Source organism: Stylophora pistillata, chromosome 1, assembly GCF_964205215.1.
Source record: "Stylophora pistillata chromosome 1, jaStyPist1.2, whole genome shotgun sequence".
Taxonomy (NCBI): Eukaryota; Metazoa; Cnidaria; class Anthozoa; order Scleractinia; family Pocilloporidae; genus Stylophora; species Stylophora pistillata.
The window spans coordinates 50702488-50728474 of NC_142519.1; the positions used below are offsets into that span (position 1 = coordinate 50702488).

Consider the following 25987-nt stretch of genomic DNA (forward strand, 5'->3'; position numbering starts at 1 on the left):
AGCGGTCTCTTTAAGAGTGGAGCTTTGCTTCCTTTCCCGAGGAACTGTTGGTTATCCGATCCTCGCAGAGCCGTCTGTCAAGGAAACCAGCAATCATTTCGGCCATCCCAAAATTACAAACTTGGAAGTATATTTTCTCACTCAGGAACTCGAACAAAGACTAAAATTATACATGCTCTCCTTTATTGAATTCTCACGCACGTGAGACGGTTTAGATCACACGCGACCGGTTTAATAAAGTGCGGACCACAACACAGGTGAAAATGCTTCGTTTGAGAAAGACGTATTGCTAAATGGGGTCTGCCTTAGAGTGAAACGTGTGTGTACAGAGGATTGTTTAGGCCTAAAACCCTTTTAATAATTTAATAGTGCGATACTGGTAATAAATTCTTAGAGGTTGTTGCAATTTTGCTCCGCGTCAATGTTATCATCTCTCTGCTATGTGACGTCATTTTCCTATCTTTATCTATTGGTAGTTTTCATAGGCATAAGCAGTAATCATGTTGTCTTACAAATATAACTTTTAATGAAAATGTCATATCGAGTTAAGGTTACTTCCTACCTTCGCGGGTGTCGTTCGGAAAAAAATTTGTACGCGCGCCAGTTTGAAAAAAACCCTAATAAACTAATATCAAAACAAAGCTTAATAAATGTAGTTTACGATAATAATATAGTTTAGGCGATTTTTTCATTTGGGAAGTGTCAGGAGCCGGTAAGGCGTGAAACGACCGAGGGTCCTTCTCTTGAATTTATCGGGTATCGGATCCCGCGGCACCACAGGCGTCCCAAGTTCACGTCTCGGGTAAAAGCGAAGGATTATCTCTTGAAAGCGTCACGCGTTGAGTGACGCGGTGTTAAGTTACGCGAGCAACCGTTGAGAATTTGAAAATTAAACGAGACTTACCTGGAAGTTGAAGTTTGACTGAAATTCTATTTAGTCACAATCTGTACCTAGGGATCACATGAGATTGCAGCAAGTATGCGCACGTCAGTTTTTGAAGCTCGATTATGAATGCACTGCCAATGTATCCTGTAGTAGGTACTGAGTTATGTATGTACCTAACTACATAATAAAGTGATGAGGGTAGGGTGCAAAAGCGTCCTTTGCAAAGAGGGGTGGACATGTGATCCCTTGGTGCAGATGGTGACTCTATAGAATTTCAATAAAACCTCAACTTCCAGGTAAGTCTCGTTTAATTTTCAAATTTTATTTCGTCACAATTCTGCAAAGGGATCCCATGAGATTTTAAAGTCATGCATTCAGATGAGAGCCCACAAGAATTATATAACAAGTGATAAAGTCTGTTTTAATGGTAAAACAAATGCAACCATAAATTTGATTACATGATGATAAAGAAACACAATAAAATTAGCTGTGTAATTGCTTTAATTATAACAGCTTATAAATACCTTTACAACATCACTTAGAATAGGTCTTAAGCAGTTGTGTCTAGTATAGCTATGTCAAAAGAGGGGTTGTCTTTTAACGGTTTGTTATAAAATGTGTCAAAAGTTCTGGAGGAGCTCCACCCAGCCCTCTCTAGAATGTCTTGCAAAGGAACAGATGCAGCTTTGGCTTTAGAAATTGCTGCTGCACAGACACAAGGGGCTTGAAAACACTTACATCTATTCCTGCATTGAACATCACTTGGCGTATCCAACGAGAGATATTTTCTCTAGAAACCCTGTGGTGAGGTTTAACATAGCTTATGAAAAGTTTCGTTTCAGATTCTCTGGGTGGTTTCGTCTTGGCAACATATTCCTTCATATGCTTGTATACGCAGAGTTTGTCATCGTGAGGAAATGCCTTCAAAGATATAGATGGAGATGAATAGCGTGGACGGCTTTCTTTGATATGTTCTGACAACACAAATTCAAACACTGAGTCATTTTCCTTCATAAAGTCTAAGTCCATCATGTTGAGGCTCTGACCTCGTTGTGCAGAGACAAGTGCTACTAGCATTATAAGCTTCTGGGTCAGAACCTTGTCAACATCCCGAGTGGTCTGGTAGCGAGGGCATGGTGGTTTATTTTTGAAAATGCCCCGCAGGAATCTCGAAACTACCGGGTGGTTTCCGATGTTGATGTTATCATGAGGTAAGATAATTGCTGACAAGGCACTCCTAGCAGTGCTAATAGTTTTCCAAATTGGTACTAAAATTGCACCTGTTGCTTGGTGTTAGTCTAGTTTTTGTAGGCAAGCTGCTATGACACTAAAAGGAGGAAAAGCATAGAATGAGTAAGGTTCGCAATCCATGAGGAATGCATCAATAAATGTTGCATCTGGGTCTGGTCTCCAGGATGCATACGAGGAAACCTTAAAGCTAAGTCTGGATGCAAAAAGGTCCACAGACCTTGTACAAGAGGTTCTTGTACCTTTTGGAAAGCTAGATCAACTGATCTGTTCTTTTGGGAAATTAAGTCCCAAATTTCTTCATTGACCGTTACGGTTGGAAGGTGTTTGCAGGTTTCTCATCGGCTAAGAAGCTCAAAGAAAAGCTCGACCAAAAAATCGAGGATCTACAACAGCCGCAAGCCTCGAACAATACAACAACTTCTAGTTCCTCCTGTTCTTCCCCTTGATTTGTGATGATCTTAGGTATAGCGCATTAGATCATATATATAATGAATTTTTCCCTATAGGAATAATAAAATTTTTAAATTATTATACGAAAAAATCCTTAGTCTTTATGCCTTCCACTTTTGCTCGAACAGCCAACAATAATGCATAAAACCATCCCTTCTTTCTCATATGAACTCTTCGTTAGATACGGTTTGTTTACGCTCGAGGGACACCAAGATGGCGGATAGTAACCGTTGCTAAGGTATTGGTCACGTGGGTGAAACCCAAGGATCCTGACCTTTTGGAACAACAGCTCCGCCCTTGGCACTTCATCCGTCACATCCGGGTTTCCAAGTCTAGAAAAAGCGGGAGTTTTCAAACTAAACATAGCAGCAATCTTTGAGACGTGCAGTTAACAGTGTTCTAAAAGTAACAAAATGCCGCTACCAGTTTATTCACAATGTATGAATGTGAATGGTGTTTTACAGGATGACCAGCTGGAATTGATCTCGAGCTATTTTAAACAGGAATACAGTAACTTGGAAATCCTGGAATTTTTAAAACTACACGGAATAACGATAAGTATATCAACGCTGAAAAGACGACTTCGAACCTCTTGATGAGCTTAAGCGTATCATAGAGAGAGAGCTCGGTGGCAGTGGCTGCTTCGTGGGCTACCGCAGGGTATGGGCCCGACTGAGGAAGGAAGGATACATGGTAAAGAGAATAACAGTCATGAAACTTTTAAGAGAGTAGGTTCCAGAGGGAGTTGAGAGCAGAAAAAAGAAGAGACTTCGCCGAGGAATATATCATGCAAAAGTGACCAACTTTGTCTGGCACATCGATGGCTATGACAAACTCAAACCTTATGGATTCTGTGTGCATGGTGCCATCGTTGGATTTTCAAGGAGGCTAATTTGGCTCGAGGTTGGTCCCACAAATAACAACCCTGAAGTTATCACTAAATTTTACCTTGATGCTGTAAAGCAAGTCGGTGGTTTACCAAGAAAAGTGAGATAAGATGACGGAACTGAGAACAGCATGGTTGCTGCAGTACATACATTTCTGAGGTCAAGCCACAGTGACGAGGATGCAGGTCTTGGGTGTTTTCTCACTGGCAGGTCTACAGCAGATCAGAGGATTGAAGCCTACTGGTCCCATCTAGCTAAGGATGGTCCTGGTTGGTGGATTAGTTTTTTTAAAGATCTGCGTGACTTGGGCCTATTTATTGACTCAGATCCAGTTCATTTTGACTGCATTCGATTTTTCTTCATGCCTACACTAAGGAATGAGCTATATCAAGTGGCAGAGTTGTGGAATCAACACAGAATATCGTCAAGCAAATTTGGAAACAGCAGGGGTACACGGGGACGACCTGATAAGATTGCATGTTTTTTCTACCCTGTACAGCACAGGTGACTACAAAACGAATGCAGACGAGGATGACGTTCAGGAGTTCTATGATCACTCCAAAATGTTCCCACCTGACTACAGTGACGATTTTAAGGAACTTGTTCTAACTGTTATGAATGAACGTCACCTTCCAGAGCCACAAGATGTTAGCTCTGCTTTTGATCTGTACATGGAACTTCTCAAAGAGGTGGATGTTATGTACTGTATAATAAGACAGCCATATTCCGAAAAATCTCATGGTTTATTCCATCCCATGATGCTTAAGGTTTCGTGATAGCATACATGGCAGTGGAAACGTTGAAATTATTTTCTTCAAAGCATATCCTTCGAATGTTTTCTTCCAGTTTTGTAACCAACAACACGAGCTTTTGGCATATTTCAAATTGCACCTGTAGGTATAAAATTGATTTTCATTATCCCAACACTCTCGCTGAGAATGTAGAATCCTTAATGAGGTCTCTTAGAAGGTAAGACAAGGTAACATCGAAAATTCAACATCTTCCCATCTTGAACTGCAGGGATGGTATTTGATATGCTTTTTTAGTCTGAGACCAAGATGTAATTATTGTCATGGTTTTCACAAAAACCAGACGAAAATCAGTAAAATCATCTTCTAGCAGCTTGCCTTTTCGCCCACCCTGTAATAAGCACTGGGGTGAAATGAGGACATAATTCTATCTAATAGTAATTATTTTACTGCGCAAATGACCATTGTGTTTTTGTCTACACAGAAATAACTGCTTACAACTCTACATGTAAGCAACTCTAAATTTTAAGAACCAAAAAGACTTAATATGTACCGAATTGGAGTGTTATGTGAACTGAAACTGACAAAACAGGCATGATTCAACCCTTTGACAGTTACATTGTAACAGAAAAACACTGATCAAAAACCGAGGCCAATAAAGTTTCTTTCATACAATATCCATTTCCCAATTGTCTCGATTAAGAATGTTAGAGAAGTCTTCCCTTAATTCCACATAGTTAGCGTATCTGGACGGAATTTCTAAAAGGGTCCACAGGTTTGGGCAATGGGTCTTGTACTCAAACCCTCACACTTAATGAAAGTAACTTCTATCTTCTTGTAAATCATAACATCCATAGCTACTGCAAATCGCGATAACTGCAGTAGGTTTGGCATCTCCAGACCTCTTACAAATCGCTGCAAAAACTTAAAGGCATCTCTCTCCCCCTCATTTTGTGGATTTGAGGTGAGAAAAGAGAGCACCTTTTTTGTTGTAGGTTTAAGACTATCATAGAAGCCCTCGACGGCTGAAATAGTTTGGAACTGGAGATACTGCTTCAACTGCTGTACAAAAGGTTGCAAAGATGAAATCATGAGGTGTGGTTTCTGAACTAGTTCCTGCTTGGAAATTTCAAGAATGACTTGGCTAAGGTTTTCAGTGGTAACCACCCTTCTACACTTGAATCTTTCAAGAAAATCAGTAAATTCATCTTCATCATCTGGAAGCTGATTCCTTCTTAAAATATCTACAATAAACTCTTCCTCTACTGGGGATACGTATTTTTTTAATGAATCAACAAACGTGGAATCTAAACTTGGTTTCCAAAGAGGCAGTAGCATAAAAAGGCCTTTGACAAAAAGGTGGGGAAATAGGAGACAGACAAAACCCCTTTAACCAAAATTCTCCCCACAGCCTCCCACTCCTCGACAAAGTGGTCATGTCTAACAAAGAGAACCCTTTCTCTCTCTCCTATAGTCATGGAGATAGAAAATTCACTCCAGAATAAAGTATACACTTCACAAATACCCAAACACCCACACCCTGTTCAAACTCTCCCTTTCCATTAATCAGCTTAAAATCAATATCACAGTTCATTGCACTTTAGTCTTTAAAATGTTCGATCGGTTCAGTTCAACCGCGGCCCTAATAGCCTCACTAAAAGTTATCTAACCACCGCCTAGTTAGCTCAGTGGATAGTGCGCTGGACTGTTGTGCGGGAGATCGAGGGTTGGAGCCCCGGCCGGACCAACACTCAAGGTCTTAAAATAATTCAGAAGAATTTGATACCTTTCTATAACATCAAGAAATGATTAGATATTCTAGTCTTCTCGGATAGGGACGAATAAATGGAGGTCCTGTCTCCTGCAGGGTTGGGGGTAGGAGACGTTAATTTTCCACACACGAGATTACTGTGTGATGGATGTCCTTCCCGGGGTGGGATGAGTGGGCTTACTGGGCCCGCTGTGATTGGCGCAAGCTGTTGCGGTGTCCTTGCCTGTCGGCGAATCTAATAAATTAAAAATTAAATTCTTATGCATGATCGGTGAACTGAGAGAACTATCTCTGGAAGATTTCCTGATGAAGAGGGACACGGACAATTTTGCTCCACAGGGCCTTGATCAAGATTGCAATTCTCTTCATTTGTAAGCATTGGGTAACTGGTTTCGTCAGCCACATTGCTATGCGATCCTTCTGCCTCTATCTCAGCCACACTATTCGAAAGTACTGCTACCCTTCTAGATCTTATTTCATCCATAGTTAGTGCGACTGGGGTTTCTGGTGTTTCTGTGGTATATGGATTCCCCCCATCAGCGATCCTAGAAAGCTCATATTCTCTTTTCTGCTCACATCGAACGCATTCTTCACCTTCCAAATACGAACAGCTACATACTGAACAAACAACACACTGACCAGCATCTGATGCTACCTGAGAAGCATTCAGGTTGACCGGCCGTTCAAAAGTTTCCTCGTCTGCTTTAAGTTGTGAAAAGAATGTGTCTTGGTGCTGTGATCTTAGATAGAGGTGAGTTTTCGACGGATAGAGCCCATTTTCCTTTAAATAGCTTACAATGGTTCCTTCACCAGGAAATCGAATAGTGACCATTCTGGTTCTGTCGCAGATATCTAGGAGCATATCGTCAACAGCGCCAACAAAAGCACTTCTCCCTTCGGGGAAAAGCAAAGCAGTGGCTTTTTGCTTCAGTTCTTCGACTGTGGGAGGTTCCAACGCAGTATAAACAACGAACCGGTTTCCGCCACCGTTCATCTGACCAAGTGGAACAAAACTCTCTGCCTGCTCGTCGTAATGAATCCAGCGAACTTGGATTCGATGTTCTTTATCGGTCTTTCTTTTCTTCCCTCTTGACTGACCTCTGATGCGGTCGAGAAATCCAGACAGTCGACTTGCCGTTCGTTTGTTTGCCTCACGGGAAGCTGCTTTAGAACTCGTAGAGGCAGATTCAACGCGTTCGTTGTTGTTCTGACCCTGACGTCTTATTTCCTCCCGTACAGTCTGCCTTATTGTAACATCCATCGTTTAAAACGCCAAGCACTGCCACACAGTAACCTCGAACTGCCTATAAGACGAACGAGCCAGCAACTTTACCGCCTTACAAAATGGCGGGCGAAAACTCACATGTGTCAGTTTCCGTATGTTAAGTTCCGGTCTCTTTCGTCCTACCGAAAAATCAGAACTGCAAACTGTGAAAAATCAGAGCTGCGAACTGTGGAAAATCAGAACTACGAATTGTAAAACATCAGAACTGCGCACTGGGAAAAATCAGAAGGGAACTGTGAAAAATCAGAAGGGAACTGTGAACATCAGAAGGAAACTGTGAAAAATCAGAAGGGAACTGTGAGCCTTCTGGGCCATCGTACCATCGGTTTCGTCAGATCTGACGAAGTATCTTGTTTACAATCTTCTGTGGTGTTGACTTTAATTTTTAAGCTGCTTGCCCCAAGGTTAATCGAATGCTGCCGATCTTCAGCGGATTCCGAGCTTGTCGAAGGCTCCTGGCCAAACTAAGAGCCTAAGTCGCTTTCAACAAGTACTGATTTTTTTTCGACAAAATTCCGCCATTTCTCTCTTTATTGGGCCTGTTTTTTCCTTTATTTTTACCCAAGGACTCCTCTCTTATTTTGAGTTATGTTTTTTATCCATGACATAGTTAATCGAGGGGACTTTGTAAAACTTTGGAAAGCCTTTTCTCATGGACTATGTCCATGAAAAAAGGCTTTCCACGAGCACATAACTTTCACGTGTGAATTTTGTCATGTGCGCGATGTAAACAAAATATGCCAATGACATGAAATTGCCGCGAATATTCTCTTGGGGGGCTCTTCCTTTTACGAGATTATGACATCTTCCTGATTTATTAACTTTTACTTGAAAATACGTTTTTCTAAACGAGTTGGACGCTTTTTGAGCTCTTCAATTTTTTTTTTGGTAAACGTCAGTTAAAATGTCTATCTTCAATCTAGTCCAAAAAAAACCATTTTTTCGGCCTCTGAAGGTAGGAAGTAACCTTAAGCATTCCCTTAAACGTCTCTGAATACAAGCTTCCTTTCGAGATGCTATGTTTCAACACCTTTGGTGAAGTGCCCTCTCGTTTTTCTTGATTTTACATGCAGTTGCGCCTATAGTGGAAGTACGCCTTCAGAGAATTCTCCCATCGTCCCGGGTAAGTCAACTCTTGCAAGCCCCCAAAGGACATCATGTGGAACTGAATTTCACCTTAAAGACTTCATATCCAATACCCTGCATTGATGATATGTACCTTGAGGCTCGTGATGGCTACAACAAGTCTGCCAATCTGCTTGGAAGATTTTGTGGAAGGAAAATTTCTGGTATTGTACGATCCAGTGGACAGAACTTATGGTTAAGATTTTCATATAATGATTCCATTCTCTGGTTCAGTGGTTATTACCAGATGACCTATTCCCTCAGCAACAAAACAGCTAACATATCCGGTAACTATTGTCTCAATGAAATTACTCATCATATGAAGTGAATGCAAGGGATAAAAGCAAATACGTATACTCCAAACACTTAAACTGCTAATGCAATCTTTATGTTTTTCTCTCTCTATCAGTCGACCCAAACTTGGATAAAGTGGCCGAGAGTCAGTCTGTACTTTTCAACCACACTTCATCCCTTTGGTGTCCAGTGCAAGGTGCACCGGCACCAGTAATTGTTTGGAGAAAAAATGGCAACGTGGCACAGAACAGTACAAGTGTACTGTATCAGCTGAACATTACTGATGAAAATAATGACAATTACAGCTGCGAGGTGAAGAAACGAGAGGGTTTGAAAACGACACAAATCCGTTTGGGCATTGAAAGTGAGTTTTAGTCACAAAATATGATTCTGAGCTAAACCAGGCTAAGAGGGATATATATATATGAGAAGTTTCCTTTGCTCGCTCGTTTAACGAAAAAAACACTTAGGTTTGTAATCCCAGCTTCACAACTGAAAGACCGACACGATTTATTTATTGTCCTGGGAATTTTTTTTCTTTGCTGACACTGGAAAAGTATCGAGCGTACACGAGATAACCAGAAGAAGCTGCTTTTTTGGAGGACTCAAATACATTAATTCAGCAATTACAACCAGAGTCCCACCAACTTGAGGCAAACAATGCGTGGATATAGATATGGTATTTATATTTCTATAAACTAGGGTGCCCAGATCCTTGCCGATGTACCACTGCAGTTGGAATTATGCACACAGTGACCCGCATTGAATGTAGGGGGAAACATTTACAGTCAGTTCCACGGCACTTGCCCTTTTCTACAGCGAAATTGTAAGCATTTCAACTCTTTTTTGAAGTAAGTGGAGGTGGGAAGAGATGTAGGGCAGGGTACAGAGAGAAAATACATTACAACAAAACAAGACATAAATAGTTTAACCTAAATCAAGGCTATATCGTCCATTCAGGGTTTTGGAAAACAGCCAGGTGGAGGAGCTACCACCTGGAGTCTTCGATAATAATACAGATTTGCTCGTATTGTAAGTAGACAATATTTATGCTTGTATAGGTATTGACGATCGATGAGTTAAGAATTACTAAATGCTTTACGCTTTCCAAAACAAAAGCTACAATAACATGTTAGTGGTCTTGGTTTTAAAAAGTTCATTTCTATCTTTTGGTGGAGTATTTAGTTTATATATGTGCATACGCGAGTGATTCTGAGAGGTAGAGAGAATGGTAAATGTTATCGTCCTTAAAGGCTTTCGGTCTATAACTGCATGGCCTCCCTGTCTCTTCCTTTCTATTTTCCGATACGGTAGTAATACTATCTCGTGTGATGGTTAAACCCCCTCCCACCTCTTCCTTCTCTTTACCAATATAGCTGTGATACTTTCCTGTGTAATTGCAAGACCGTCCCGACCACCTCCCCCGCCTCATTCCTCTCTTTACCTCTGCAGCAGTGTTACTTTCTCATGTGACGGTTAGACCCCCAATCCCCCCCTCGCCTCATCCCTCCCTTTATCAATACGGCAGTGATACTTTCTCACTTGATGGTAAGACTGTCCACTCCCCCCCCCCCCCCAGCTGTCATCTCCCTTTACCAGTACAGCAGTGATACTTTCTCACGTGATGGTAAGACTCTCCGACCCCGCCGCCTTATCCCTCTCTTTACCTATACAGCAGTGAAATTTTCTCGTGTAATGGTAAGACCCCCCTGCTTATTCCCTCTTTTTACCAATACAGCAGGGATACTCATTCGTGTGATTGCAAGACCCCTTTGTTTCTTCCCTCTCTCTACCTATACAGCAAGAATACTTTCACGTGTGATGGTAAGAACCCCGTGCTTATTCCCTCTTTTTACCAATACAGCAGGGATACTTTCTCGTGTGATGGTAAGACCCCCTGCTTTTTCCCTCTCTTTACCATTATAGCTGGGATACTTTCTCGTATAATGGTTAGAATCCCCCTGCCTCTCTCCTCTTTTTATAAATAAGGCGGTGATACTTTGTCGTTTGATGGTAAGCCCCCCCCCCAGGCCTCTTCCCTCTCTTTGTTAATGTAGATTAGTCTCTCGTGTGAATGTTAGAAAAAGTTCTAACTCTTCCAGATGGATAGTTAATAACAAGATCAAGAAGCTGAGAGATGAACAATTTTCTCAATTAGTCAAGCTACGAGAGCTGTAAGTAAAAAATCGCACTCTTATATGGCTATATAGGAATCATAACACGCTCTTGTAGGTGCCTAGGATGGAATCTATTTTGTAGATATTAAGACCCCCCATTTTGCACAAAAGACATGAAGTAAATATATTGAGTGTCCGAAACATTTTACCCAAGATTGTTGCAAAAGTGAACATTTTCCTCGGCCAGAGAGGAAGTACACCACCAAAGATGTAAAATGTTCAACCTAAATCCAGGACTTATTTTGTATCTAGGGTCTTGTACAACAACCAGATAGAGGAGTTACCACCTGAAGTCTTCCACAAAAACTCCAAGTTAGTCTCACTGTAAGTAGTCAATGACTATATCAATGATATTATCGTGGCGCGATTTGCCAAGAATCACTAGTCGCGTCACGCTTAGCGGGACTTGTCAAACACGGAGGCTTCAAAAAGTGGTATTTAGAATATCAGTGTTGAACAGCCGGGAGTAAAGCAACCTATTGGCTTCATAGATGCAAATATGCGGGATATGCAAATATGCAAGATTATCTCAGTGGTATTGGTTTGGCAAATTCCATTTCCAATACATTTTTTTTTCTCGTTGAAGTTGTGTTTTTCGGTTACGCGAGCTATCCTGCAAGGCCAGCGTCCAAAATGGGAGGCAGCTATACGGCATCACTCCCTCACCCTTTTTAACAGTATTGCAATGATACTTCCCTATGCGAAAGCTTTAACTCTTGCAGACGGCAAGGTAGTAACAAGATCAAGAAATTGCTTGGTGGCTCATTTCTTACTTGGTCAGCCTGCAATGGCTGTTAGTGAAATTTCATACTCTCATATCGGCTATTACACGACTACATAATTTTAGCTACGTGACTGATGTGAATCCATTTTGCGTTGACTATGACTGTTGAATACCTGCATGGTACACAAACCAATCCCAAGGAAAATCACACCGAAATAGATGTACTGGTGACTGTCAGTAAACCTTTGGCACAGATAACAAGTTGAGGGCCTTCAGTAAAGTATTTTTATTATAAAGATATATTTTTTACTCAGGGTCTTAAGCGAGAATCAGATAAAGAAGTTACCATTTGGAGTTTTCCACAGAAACCCAGAGTTGACCATCTTGTAAGTAGCCAACTTGTAGAGTATAAAAGTACATGTATACATATACAGCCTCTCTTTGGCGTAAAACAATGCTCGGCTATTTGTCCACGGACATTATCTTTTCAAAAGAGCGAAGTAGCAGCAAAGCTCGGGGAAAACAGTGAGCTTCGAGGAACAAATTACATCCCAAGGCATATGTCCGAGCTCATAGCCTACCCACTAGTTTTCATGCGATCCTAGTGGCTATTTCACGTCGCGAGCTGCAAATACACTGGACAGTTATCACGCAATGACCCCCTAGCGGAAAAAGCTAGCCCAGAAGTTCCACTTTTTCATCTTTATTACATTACATAGAAGAAAAGCGAACTGGTTTTATAGAGTCCAGTGATGGTGACGTTAAATAGCTGATCTTAAATGCTGCTCCGGAAAATTGAAAGAGTGATCAAAATTTTGCTCTCAACGCGCAGTACAAAAGTTGGGATTACATTACTATCTTTGAGTTTCATCTCTAGTTGGAGTCAGCGGAGGTCTACACGACAGGTAGTAACAGGAGTGTAGGGGTCTTTACGCTCGGTGGCCAGTTTGTAGCGTTTCACAGCGGATATAAGATATCGTGATCGTAAAACATAAAGGCAGAAATCGAAAAGTGTAAAACAAGATGTAATTTCAAATAAAACAATTATCAATTCGAACTGTTCAACTATTATTGATTTAAACCAGTATTTATTAAGAAGACACCTCCTTCACCTACTTGTCGTCTAACTGCTTTTCTTCGTTCGATTTATCTGAAAAACTTAAATCAATATTCGCCAGCCATTCCGGCTCTTCGTCGGCACAAATATGATTTAAATAGTCCACCATTTTTTTTGTTCGGAACTTCAATCTAATTTGTCGCTTCCGCGATGCGAGAAAACCTGGCTAACCGGTTCTTTGGAGTACGGATTCGCACGGATCGACACGATTCATCCTTTGTTGAGTCGATTCGTCTCACCGGAAGTCGATCTGCAGAATATTTTCGCGCCACATGGAGGCTATTGTTTATATATGCATTTCACCGAACATTGGAGGGTTCAAAACTCAGCCATTCAAAAGGAATGTATTTAACAGGTGTAACAAACTAGATAGATTCGAACTACCTCCTCCCTCCTTCCCACTTTGACTCTTAAATATCTGCGTGGCGCACAAAAGCCTATGAAGCCCTCACAAAATCTCAGGACTTGCACCTGTAAGGCGAGTGCAAACTTAGCCGCGGACATAACTGTACTGTTATAGAATAGTATTTGGCCATTTTCTTGCTTTAGGAAGACGGGTTGGAACTAGTAGGACTGGCACTACTGCTCACAACCACGAATGAAAGTAGTAAGGGTGCTGTAAACCATCGCATTAATTGCTAAATATTGAATAGCTTTCGTAGAGTGTCTGGTGTCAAACATTTTATCGCAAAATCTAAAATTTTCTCTAACTACCGTAAATTCTCTATTAAGCCCCTCGGGGGGGGGGGGGCTTAGTTTTTCAATCACTTTTGAGGGGAGGACTTTAGGTGGCCCGTACCAGTTTCCTCGCGCGGGGAATAGGTCACTCTTGCGTGACGCGCGTGAGAGAAACGTGCGAAAGAAGTGCGAGATCAAAAGATGAAAATTCAAAACAAAGATGGCGACGTGTGGAATCTTTTTTACTTTTGTGAGAAGTTTACCTAAGAGCTTGTATTTGATGTGTTGAGCGGCCACTGTAAATGCAGGAGATAGAAACTAAGATAACGAAGACGATTTTCGGAGAAGTAAAGGTTGCTTCACTTCACATTTAAAAGAAATATTCAATCGATATGAGATCTTGCGACGGAAAAAAGAGAAGAACTCAAGTGAAGGATAATCTACCTGAAGTGGAAGAAGACTTTGAAACTTCAAGGAAAATAATATGATATAGCCAGAAGTCACATGTAGGATTTTTAAGATGAGCTCGGGAGGCTGTCTTTGACGGCTATTTAATGATTTTCTTAGCAGTAAACGTCTGTAAACATCAGATCGTAGGTGCTCGCGCGAGCACACGCAATTGTCAGCGATATCTAAAACAGATCATGAGCAAATGTCGATTATATAGAATCCAGATTTTTAAATGCGCGAGAACGCGCGTGGAAATTGCTAAACTCACGAAAGCTATTGCATGAAAACAAGTCCGGTGACCCCTTCTTTTAATTGTTCCAATATGATAATAACGTCGAAAGGAATCATCAAAAAAAAAAAAACTAGAAAATTCTACGGAAGAAAATTTGTGATGTGTGAAATTGCCCTTTTTATAGATTTTCTGAAATTTCGCTCCGTAGAATTTTTGAAAAATCTTTGTGCATTTTCCTTTTCAAGTGCCAACAGCAATCACTGAAAAAAATCAGGGGGTCACAGGGTTAGTTTTCAAATTATTTAAGCCACAAGCTAAAAAATGCGTCTGAATAAGCCTATGAGAGCGTTGCCATGGAAACTGCTAGTGACGAAATGACACTTATTTTTGGATAACCAATGATTATGTAATTCAACTCCGTAAAAGTGTTCAACTGGCCTTGGTCAGTCTTTTTGTTGTATTCTTTCAAAGTTACAAACCATCAAAAAGATGAAAACCGGTACGAGCCACCTTAATAGAGATGGGAGGCTTAAAAGAGAGGGGGGGCTTACTTAATTTGGCGAAACGCATCACCTGTAGCAAAAATACCGTGGTATGAGACAGAGTAGGCTTACGCGTTGTACAATTAGTGACTGTCAAAAGTATTTAATTCACTTGTGGTAGCCTAAAAGTAACAAAAATTAAATTCTTATTCTATAAAAATGTGCTTTCGATCTCATGTTCTTCGGCAACTTTTATGAGAATGGTTACTTGCATTGATTTGTCGTACACAACTTACAAACGAAAATCTCTGGAAAACTCCTCTTATATTTACATTTTTTATCTCTTACATTTAAACATTTTATATAAAGAGCCTTGAAATTCATGATAGTATAATTCTACGGTATTTCATAATTTGATAACCCAAACAAAACAGCAGAAAGTGAAATCGAAAAGTTAGGAACTTTATGGTCAAGATTCAATGTCAATGTCAAGGATTTCTTCCTCATCATCCTCATCCAAAAGGGTGTGCGACGTTTTCTTGAGCCATCTCTTCTTCTGAAACAATGGTGTACTCGAAAAGATCCTTCCTCCTCTTGGTGAAACGCTTGCAATCTAGGTAACAGAGGGGGGTTTATTAGAGAATGGGCGCTTATTAACTTTCCTCCTCTGAAAAGGGTGGCTTATTAGAGAGCAGGGGGCTTATTAGAGAAGGGGCTTATTAACTTTCCTCCTCTGAAAAGGGGGGGCTTATTAGAGAGGGGGGCGTATTTGAGAGGGGGGCGTATTTGAGAGGGGGGATTAATAGAGGATTTACTGTAGATAGAAAATACAGGACAAAAACACCTATGAGATTAAACGTTCAACTTAAATCTAGGATATATATCCTCAATCTACAGACTTGGGATAACCTGATAGAGGAGCTGACACCTGAAGTGTTTCAACAGACAGCGATCATTAGCCATTAATCATAATCATATCAGCAATAGCTTCCATTCGGCCGGAAGGAATTCTCCGATATTTGTCCATTACCTGTTTCGAAAAATGAACAGAGAGCGAGGCACGTGGAGAACTTTGACCTTCAAGAAACAAACTTATGTTCAAGCACAAATATTACATGTTCAATCGTCTTACCTCATTATCAGCAAGACTAATAAAACTTGCAACGGATGACTGACAGAATACAAGCAAGCTGCAAGGGTCACAGCAAATATGTTGATGTGAACAATCACATTAGTAATTATCTCATCCCCGCATAGAACACACTATTGATTGAATCTCTATTGCATGACTAACCTAGAGCGCTAACAACACCGAGTTAACTGTACTTTGAGTAATACACTTATCCGTTTATATCTCACACTATTGTTCAGAGAGACGCCTTTAAACGGACGTTGCAGGGTTCAAAACGCAGCCATTCAAGCGGAAATTTCAGTGTATTTGTATAATACAATGGATAAATTCTAAATTCCTCCTCCTTCCTCCCCTCTTTGACTCTTAAATATCTGCGTGGCACACAAAATCCAATGGAACCGTCGCAAAATCTGATGACTTCAACCTGTAGAGCGAGCGCAAACCCCCGCGCGGACAAAAGCGTTATACAATACCATTAGCCAGTGTTTTGCTTATAAAGACGGATTGGAACTAGTAGCCTGATACAACTGATCACAACTAATGGCAAAAAATCAAAATAGTCATGGTGTTGTAAACATCACACAAATTGCTAAACATTGACTGGCTCTGGAAATGTATCGAGTGTCCAAAATGTTTTTACGGAAAATTGTCGGAAAAATGGACATTTTCCTTGGCCAGATAGAAAATGAGACAACAAAAGACATGAATGATAAAATGCTTCACCTAAATCCAGGATATGCCCTCGATCTACAGACTTGAGACAGCCCTATACAGGAGCTACCATCTGAAGTCTTCCAAAACACAGCGATTATCGTTCATTTATCATAATTATATTTACAATGGCTTCCGTCTGGCCTGAAGAATGCTCCGATATTTGTCTGTTACAAAAAAGAAAAAAAAAAAAAAAAAAAAAAAACCAAAAGAGGGCGAGGCTCGAGGGAAACTACGAGCTTCAAGGAACAACTTATGGTGATAAAAAAAACCAAATATCCAGGCATATTGTTAGGTCAAAGGGGAATATTGTGTTCATCATCCTTCAAATATTTTTAGCAGTGCGGATAATAAATAATTTAAAAACAGTTCATCGTCGAAAAAGCGGGTTAACTTTTCTGCACGTCATTAATCTATGAATTCGCAATGAAATATTTTCTTTTGATCTCGGGATTGAAAATCAAATTTAACAAAGGGTGAACACCATAGCGCACACTATTGAGTTTTGGATGCACGCGGGAGGTTGCTAAGCACAAAACTGAGAAGCGTAGGAGTCGCGCAAAGCGATAGCCGAGAGTAACGCTAGCTTCTTGAGTGCCTTGCAAACCACTCAAAAACACTGACTGGCTCTCGAAATATGTCGGGTGTCCAAAACATTTTACGGAAAATCATCGAAAAATGGAAATGTACGCTATCCGGAATGTTTAACCTAAATCTGGGATATGTCCTCCATACACAGACCTTAGCAACCTGATGGAGAAGCTATTATAGTAATTATCAGTCATTTATGATAATTACATAAAGAATAGATTTTATTCTGCTTGACAGAATTGCTCTGATATTTGTCCATTATCTGAAGCCTGGATATACTTTAGGTTTAAACGGGATTCGAACTCGTGCCTCCCAGCGCAACTATCAACTGAGTTAAAGAGCCACACGTTGGAAGCGAGGTACAGTTGAGGGGGTTCTTCTTTTTCGTGGAGAGGACTCATGTAATTTGTAATTAGGTAAATTTCATTTCATCAGTGGTATTGAGAATCAAATGAAGCTTTATTACTAGCAGGTGAGCTAAAAATTTTAGCAATTGCCGAAATAAGCCTCAAAAGAGAAAATTCATTCTTCAAACCGCACATTTACCAAAGCCTGGCTCCAAATTTTAATAAAAATCCCATTCTCCTAGTTATCAGTTGCACTACTTTCAACCCTTCACCCAGTTCAAGGAAACAGGATAAATCCAGGAGATTATAACCAATAAACTGTTTATATCCTCTTGATCAAAAAGGAGTTATTTAACTTTATCTTCAAATTACGGCTCTCTTTTTTTTTTTTTTAGCACAATCTGATTTCAGTCATTATTAATCCCTGTAGGTTTTAAAACAGGTCAGAGGAACACCTTGCATGGGTCTTTTTCCCCTAACGCAAGCAATGTAAAAAATCATCGAATTGGACTTCTTACATTCGGAAACTTGGCCATTCTAAAAGATGGTGTCAGAATTATAGTTCTACGAACTCAAGCTCCATCTAGACCTCAGTTGCTCTAAAGGAATTAAAATGTTTTTTTTTTTTATGATGCTTAGACTTATTACACTACTCTTTTGTCGGTTCCACAACAGGGGATAACTCTTTACCCCTTGTTTCTGGTTTCTCACTTTTTGCCGTGCAAAAATAATTAACCTGAACTTTCCCTCCCTCAAGCCTATATAGTCTCATAGCCCTTTAATATTTACTTGGCATAAAAACCGATTACGACGCAACAACATTTCCTGACTTGAACCATTCCAGCTAATACAAATCAAGCTTTAGAAAAAACCGGTTTACAATATCACATGTTGAATCGTCATACTTTATTCAAAAGCATCACAACAGATATGTTGATGTGAAAAATCGCGTTAGCGGTTATCGTCCATATATAGCAAAAGCTATTGATTGAGTCTGTATTTCATGAGTAACCGAGAGCATTTTCTCAGTATTTTCAACACAATTTGACTCTGCTAGCCGAGGGAAACTTTAGATTCTCGAGTGTTTAGTAAACTATCCAAAAACCTTGTCTGGCTCTCGAAATATGTCAGGTGTCCAAAATAGTTTACGGAAAATTATTGCAATATTTTAATTTACGTTGGCCAGAAGAAAATGACACGAAAAAAATATACGATATGTAAAATGTTTAACCTAGATCCAGCATATGTCCTCCATCAACAGATTTAAGGAACCTGATAGAGGAGATATCACAGCAGTCATCAACCACTTACCATAATTAAATAAAGAATAGCTTTTATTCGCCTTGCAAGAAATGCCCTGATATTTGTCCATTATCTAAAGCCTAGATCTACTCTAGGCTTGAACAGGACTTAAACCCGTGCCTCCCACATACTACTTCAGCGCTTCTACTAACCGGGCTACAGAGCCACACAATGAAAATGAAATACAGTTGAGAGGATTTTTCTTTCTTGTGGAGTGGACTCATAAATTTTGTGATTAGGTAAATTTCATTTAATTGGTGTCATTGATATCAAATAAAGCTTTATTACCATCAGGTGAGCGAGATTTTAGCAATTTCCGAAAATAAGCCTGAAAACGCACTAAAGTTTGCCTCGTTCCGAAGGTATCATTTGTTGAGAAATCCAAAAAGAGGCCTATGATTATTTTCTATTTCGAACTAAGTTCTCTTTTCTCAGCATTTTAGTGTGTTAAAAAATGTTATGAATTTACTCATTTGATACTTGTCAGTATTTGGGGTAGGAGACGTTAATTTCCCACACACGAGATTACTGTGTGATGGATGTCCTCCCCCAGGGTGGGGTGGGTGGGAGGGTGGACTAGCACAAATGGTTCCTATGTTCCTTTCTAGTCCTTCCCCACTGCAAATAATGCAGTGGAAATGGACTGAATTAAATGAGGAGACTTCATAACACTTTTAAATGTTATCTTTTTTATTACTATGGGTCAATTAAAAGCCTTGGTCAAAAGGACACAATAACATAGACACACTCTCAAAATCATAATTACCTATTTAGGAGAGATCTTAAAGTTAGTTATGTCCAATTCTTAGGTACTTATAATACTTTTTAGGTACTCATAACACTTTTTAAATGTTATCTTTTCTAATTACTATAAATAAATTAAAACAAAATGGTCAAAAGGACATAATAATACAGACACACTCTTGGAATCATAATTACCTATTTAGGAGAGATCTTTAATTTTGTTATGTCAATCTCTTAGGGCCTTAAGTGGAAAAGAAATCAAGGAGCTACCACCTGGAGTCTTCACTAATAACTCCAAGTTGACTCACCTGTATGTAACACATGTAACGCAGTTTACCAAAGCCTGGTTACAAATTTTAAAAGAAATCTCATTCTCATAGCTATCAATCCCACTGCTCTCAGTGCTTATTTTCACTCAGTTTAAGGTAATGGTATTAATCCAAGAGAATATAACGGATAAACTGTTTACATCCTCTAGATAAGAAGGATATATTTAACTTCATGTTCAAATTACGGCTCTTTTTTTAATCGGAATCTGACTTCAGTCATTATTAATTCCAGTAAGTTTTAAAACAGGTCAGAGGAACACCTTTCATAGGCCTTTTTCCTCTAACGTATGCAATGTAAAAAAGAATCGCATTGGAAATCTTATAATTACATTCAGAGACTCAGCCATTCGAAAAGATAGTGCCAGAATAATAGTTCTCCGAACTCCAGCTCCATCTAGAAATCAGCTGCTTTAAAGAAATTAAAAGAAAATTTTAATGATGTTTAGACTTACTGCGCTACTCTTTTGTCAGTTCCGCTCCAGGGGATAACTCTTTCCCCCTAGTTCCTGGTTTTGCACGTTTTCCGCGCAAAAGTAAATAAACCTTACCTCTCCTGCCCCGATGACTATTCACTCATATACGACACTCTATAGCCCTTTAATATTTACTTGGCATAAAAACCGATTGCGACTCAACAACATTTCATGACTTGAACCATTCTAGCAAATACAAACCTAGCTTTAGACATAACTGGTTTAAAACATCACGTGTTCAATCCTCTTACTTTATTCAAAAGGATCATAAGAGATATGTTGATGTGAGCAATCACGTTCGTAGTTATCGTCCACGTGTAGAAATTGCTATTGACTGAGTCTCTATTTCATGACCAACCGAGAGCGCCTTCTCAGTATTTTCAACACAAGTTGACTCTGATAGCCGAGAGAAACTTTCGATTCTCGAGTGCTTAGCAAACCATCCAAAAACATTGACTTGCTCTCGAAATATGTCGGGTTTCCTAAAAATTGAACGGAAAAAGTATTGCAAAACTGAAATTTAGGTTGGCCAGAAGAAAATGGAAAAACAAAAATATACGACTAACTCCTGCTATTTGCGGGCGTGAACGGTCTTTATAAAAATGAAAGTTTTCTTGACAAACGATTAATGTTGATATCTTGTAGAACGTGTAGATTAGATGAATAATAATTCGATTAATAATAATAATTAAGTAGATGTCAGTACAACTTCTGAAGTTTAAAGGTCTGCCAAAGGTAATCCAGTTAACCTAAATACAGAGTATGTCCTCCATCAACACAGTTAAGCAACCTGATAGAGGAGCTATTACAGCAATTATCAGTCACTTATCATAATTAGAGAAAGAAAAACTTTTATTTGGCTTAAAAGAAATGCCCTGATATTTGTCCTTTATCTGAAGCCTGGATATACTTGAGGCTTGAACGGGACTCGAACCCGTTCCTCCCACATACTAATACAGCGCTACTACCAACCGGGCTACAGAGTCACACGTTGAAAACGAAATACAGTTGAGATGGTTTTTCTTTCTAGTGGAGGGGACTCATAAAATTTTGTAATTAGGTAAATTTCATTTTGATCGGTGTCATTGAATCAAATAAAGCTTTATTACCATCATGTGAGCGAGATTTTAGCAGTTACCGAAGAAAAGCCTGAAAACACACTAAAGTTTGCCTCGTTCCGAAGGTATCATTTGTTGAGAAATCCAAAAAGAGGCCTATGGTTATTTTCTATTTCGAACGAAGTTCTCTTTTTTCAGCATTTTAGTGTGTTAAAAAATATTATGAATTTACTCATTTGATACTTGTCAGTATTTGGGGTAGGAGACGTTAATTTCCCACACACGAGATTACTGTGTGATGGATGTCCTCTCCCGGGGTGGGATGGGTGGGAGGGTGGACTAGCACAAATGGTTCCTATGTTCCTTTCTAGTCCTTCCCCACTGCAAATAATGCATTGAAAATGGACTGAATCAAATGAAGAGACTTAATAATACTTTTAAATGTTATCTTTTTTTATTACTATGGGTCAATTAAAAAGAATTGGTCAAAAGGACACAATAACATAGACACACTCTCAAAATCATAATTACCTATTTAGGAGAGATCTTAAATTTAGTTATGTCCCATTCTTATGTACTTATAATACTTTTTAGGTACTCATAACACTTTTTAAATGTTATCTTTTCTTATTTCTATAAACCAATTAAAATAAAATGGTCAAAAGGACATAATAATACAGACACACTCTTGGAATCATAATTACCTATTTAGGAGAGATCTTTAATTTAGTTATGTCAATTTCTTAGGTACTTACATGAAAACGAAATCAAGGAGCTACCACCTGGAGTCTTCACTAACAACTCCAAGTTGACTCACCTGTATGTAACACATGTAACGCACATTTACCAAAGCCTGGTTACAAATTTTGATAGAAATCTTATTCTCATAGCTATCAATCCCACTGCTCTCAGTGCTTATTTTCACTCAGTTTAAGCTAATGGTATCAATCCAAGAGAATATAACTGATAAACTGTTTACATCCTCTAGATAAGAAGGATATATTTAACTTCATCTTCAAATAACGGTTCTTTTTTTAATCGGAGTCTGACTTCAGTCATTATTAATTCCAGTAAGTTTTAAAACAGGTCAGAGGAACACCTTTCATAGGCCTTTTTCCTCTAACGTATGCAATGTAAAAAAGAATTGCATTGGAAATCTTGAAATCTTATAATTACATTTAGAAACTCAGCCATTCGAAAAGATAGTGCCAGAATAATAGTTCTCCGAACTCCAGCTCCATCTAACTGGTTTACAACATCACGTGTTTAATCCTCTTACTTTATTCAAAAGGATCATAAGAGATATGTTGATGTGAGCAATCACGTTCGTAGTTATCGTTCACGTATAGAAATTGCTATTGACTGAGTCTCTATTTTTTTCTCAGTATTTTCAACGCAAGTTGACTCTGATAGCCGAGAGAAACTTAAGATTCTCGAGTGCTTAGCAAACCATCCAAAAACATTGACTTCCTCTCGAAATATGTCGGGTGTCCCGAAAATTGAACGGAAAAATTATTGCAAAATTAAAATTTAGGTTGGCCAGAAGAAAACGGCAAAACAAAAATATACGACTAACCCCTGCTATTTGCGGACGTGAACGGTCTTTATAAACATGAAAGTTTTCTTGACAACCGATTAATGTTGATATCTTGTAGAACGTGTAGATTAGATGAATAATAATTCGATTAATAATAATAATTAAGTAGATGTCAGTACAACTCCTGAAGTTTAAAGGTCTGCCAAAGGTAATCCAGTCAACCTAAATACAGAGTATGTCCTCCATCAACACAGTTAAGCAACCTGATAGAGGAGCTATTACAGCAATTATCAGTCACTCGTCATAATTACATGAAGAATAGCTTTCATTCGGCTTGAAAGGAATGCCCTGATATTTGTCCATTATCTAAAGCCATGCCATGCTTCAGGCTTGAACGAAACTCGAACCCGTGTCTCCCACATACTAATTGAGCCCTACTACCAAGTGAGCTACAAAGCCACATGTTGGAGGCGAGATACAGTTGAGATGGTTCTTCTTTCTAGTTGAGGGGACTTATATAATTTGCGATTAGGTAAATTTAATTTGATCGGCGGCATTGACAATGAAATGAAGCCTGCTATGTATGTAACGCATGTTTGTTAAATACATATTTCTGAGGAGTTTCGTTTAGCCTCTGTTTTCGGTATCGGATTCTTTACGCAGAGAACGTGAGTACCTTTTGGAGTGTTCAATAACAGCATGAAAATTATTCAAGTGCTATTTAATGCGAGATGATAAATAACCATCAAAGTGCACAGTCCCGAGTTTTTTTTATAAAAAAAAGTCACATTTTGACAACGATGGGAAGTTTTGTTTGAAGCCAGAACAGGAAACAGCTCTGATAGGTCTTATAAGGGCAGAAGATGTTTTACAGCAGCAGAGCGTACGTCATTAAGCATAAATGAAATACTGGAGAATTTGTAATTGCCAGCATTTATTTATGCTCCTGCGGAGAATGCTCTTCAGGAATGTTTTCTTTGGGCCATGAGACGTGTTTACTATTAACATCGATTTTCGGCTATCTCTTTGTAGAAGAGATCAAAGAATATTTCTTGAATTCTGGGCGTAGAATTCCACCCTTAATCTCCCTCAGAAAAGAATTGGCATCAAGGAGATGACTTAAGGAGATCCTGACATTAACAGGCTGGACTGATTTGCCAAATAACATGACATCGACTGTGCCAACGCTAAGGGTTTATAAAACAGGTGCGTTGCTGATGACAAGATGGTGAAAGCTGACAGCAACTTGGCGGGCAAGACGACCCTGACGGAGCAAATATCAAAGAAAATTATTCAAGCTAAGAAACCACTCAGGTTGTGAAACGAGCAATCAACCCATAATTAATAAACGTCATTATTAAACGTTCTCAAAAATGTACCAATGCCAACGTGAATATCACGTCCCTTAGCACACTCTAACGTCGCTCGAGCTGTAAAACTTCAATCTCTCACGCACGATTATTTTAAAAAACTGAAAACATAAAATCGAAGCATTGTTTCTTTATCTTACTAATTCGTTAACGTATCTACATTGCTCATGTCCACATCTTCTTGAGAGTGCCTCCTCCTGATACTCTCAGGCGTTGTCATATTTACCATGTGATCTGCACAATGTTCTTAGGTTTCCGTCTCTTGTTGTTTCTCCTTCTTTATCGCCGATAGTTTAGACGAAATACGAAAACATGGTATGTTCAGGAGAGAGTTGTTCGCCGGTTGAAACAGTTCGTGTGGAGTTGTGATTTGTTGGGTTGTGGATTTGTTGAGGCGTTCCCCAAACTTTCCCCAGAAGGAGTTTAACATCAATAAAGCCACCGTTTTACGACCTGGGTTCTTCTGAGTCTGCTCAGAAACTAACTTGATTTTCTCGCGCTCCTTATACTCTCGCACATACCGGGCCTTGAGTTCACGCATTGTCACCCACGATGGTCAACGGCTAGCCTCTTGACTAATTATCGGCCAGGTGTTGATACAATTGGCGAAACGTCTCTTGGCTTTTTGTTCCTTGGGAAAGTTCCTAAAGTTCTCCTATGGTGCGATCGGGATGTTCACAGACTTGACCGCGATCTGGAAAGCACCTAGGACATCCCTGCCAAACGCAACCATAAAAGTCGCGAATGGTACTTGTACAAGTATCATATCTATCGACGTAAATAACGAGTTGAACTCAAGTTTTATTCAGAAAATGTTATGCCATTCCCCCCCCCCCCCTTTTTACAGGAAGTCGATTACCATAACTTATCCAGTGCTTCCCAATAGAGATAATGGCGTAATCTATCATTCTTGTAAGCTTTTTAGTGCAATTGCTGAACTGCAGAGACTCGGCCATTCGAATAGAAAATTTAAGAGCTCTACTCCTAAGAACTCCAGGTCCAGCTATTCCTAGTTAAATTTTTTCTGACCAAATTGAAAAATGAGGCTCAAAAGAACACAGTGACATAAGCCACACTCTGAGAATTATGATTACCCATTCAGCTTTGCCAATTTCGTTACTTGTATAGAAACCAAATCAAGGAGTTACCACCTGGAGTTTTCAATAACAGCTCCGAGTAGACTCACCTGTACATAACACACTCAGCCGTCAATATCTGATAGGTTTTCCCAGATATGACCATACAATCTCCTTATTCATAATAGTAGAAGAACCAAGTGGAGTCCAATTCGGTCTGTAATCATAGAAGAAGGTGTAGTCTGATCGTCCGGGTGAGTGTAGTCCTGAGAAGGACTGTTGTCGGTGGCAGTGACTGACGTTTCGACAACCTGTGCGGAAGTCATCATCAGAGTCAAGTGAGTGATTGTTGTCAGTGATTGTTGACTGACAACAATCACTCACTTGACTCTGATGATGACTTCCGCACAGGTTGTCGAAACGTCAGTCACTGCCACCGACAACAGTCCTTCTCAGGACTACACTCACCCGGACGATCAGACTACACCTTCACATGTTACCCCCGGGTTCAAACCATTTACTGAATCATAGAAGAGTTTAGCAATATAGGACAACTGCGAAGCAAGAAGTCCTGTTAGCAATTGATCAAAACTATGACAAAATTGGAGAAAGTGAATACACATCGCTTATAGATTTTCATATAAAAACAACAATTAACTCAGCGAATTCTTCCAAAATACTTCATGAAACTTTTAAAATGGTATTTTAAACCCATTCCTAGTTTAGTTTATCTAGCCCAGTTAAAACAAAAAAATGTTG

General features: G+C 39.5%; 1 protein-coding gene and 3 pseudogenes across 2 annotated transcripts in view; 2 read left to right on the forward strand and 2 right to left on the reverse strand.

The window, feature by feature from the left end:
- Window positions 1-25987, reverse strand: part of LOC148742938 (delta-1-pyrroline-5-carboxylate synthase-like) — a 595352-nt pseudogene that overhangs the window by 458407 nt on the left and 110958 nt on the right. The gene's annotated exons all lie outside the window — the stretch shown is intronic.
- LOC148742961 (uncharacterized) lies at window positions 3278-4250 on the forward strand (annotated as a pseudogene).
- LOC148742962 (uncharacterized) lies at window positions 4891-5853 on the reverse strand (annotated as a pseudogene).
- LOC148742963 (uncharacterized) lies at window positions 8813-11989 on the forward strand (the record flags this gene model as incomplete). The annotated part of the gene is made up of 5 exons (XM_088749240.1): window positions 8813-9062; window positions 9401-9524; window positions 9659-9730; window positions 11128-11199; window positions 11914-11989. Coding segments are annotated over 5 exons (594 nt in total), but the record flags the coding sequence as incomplete, so codon positions are not given.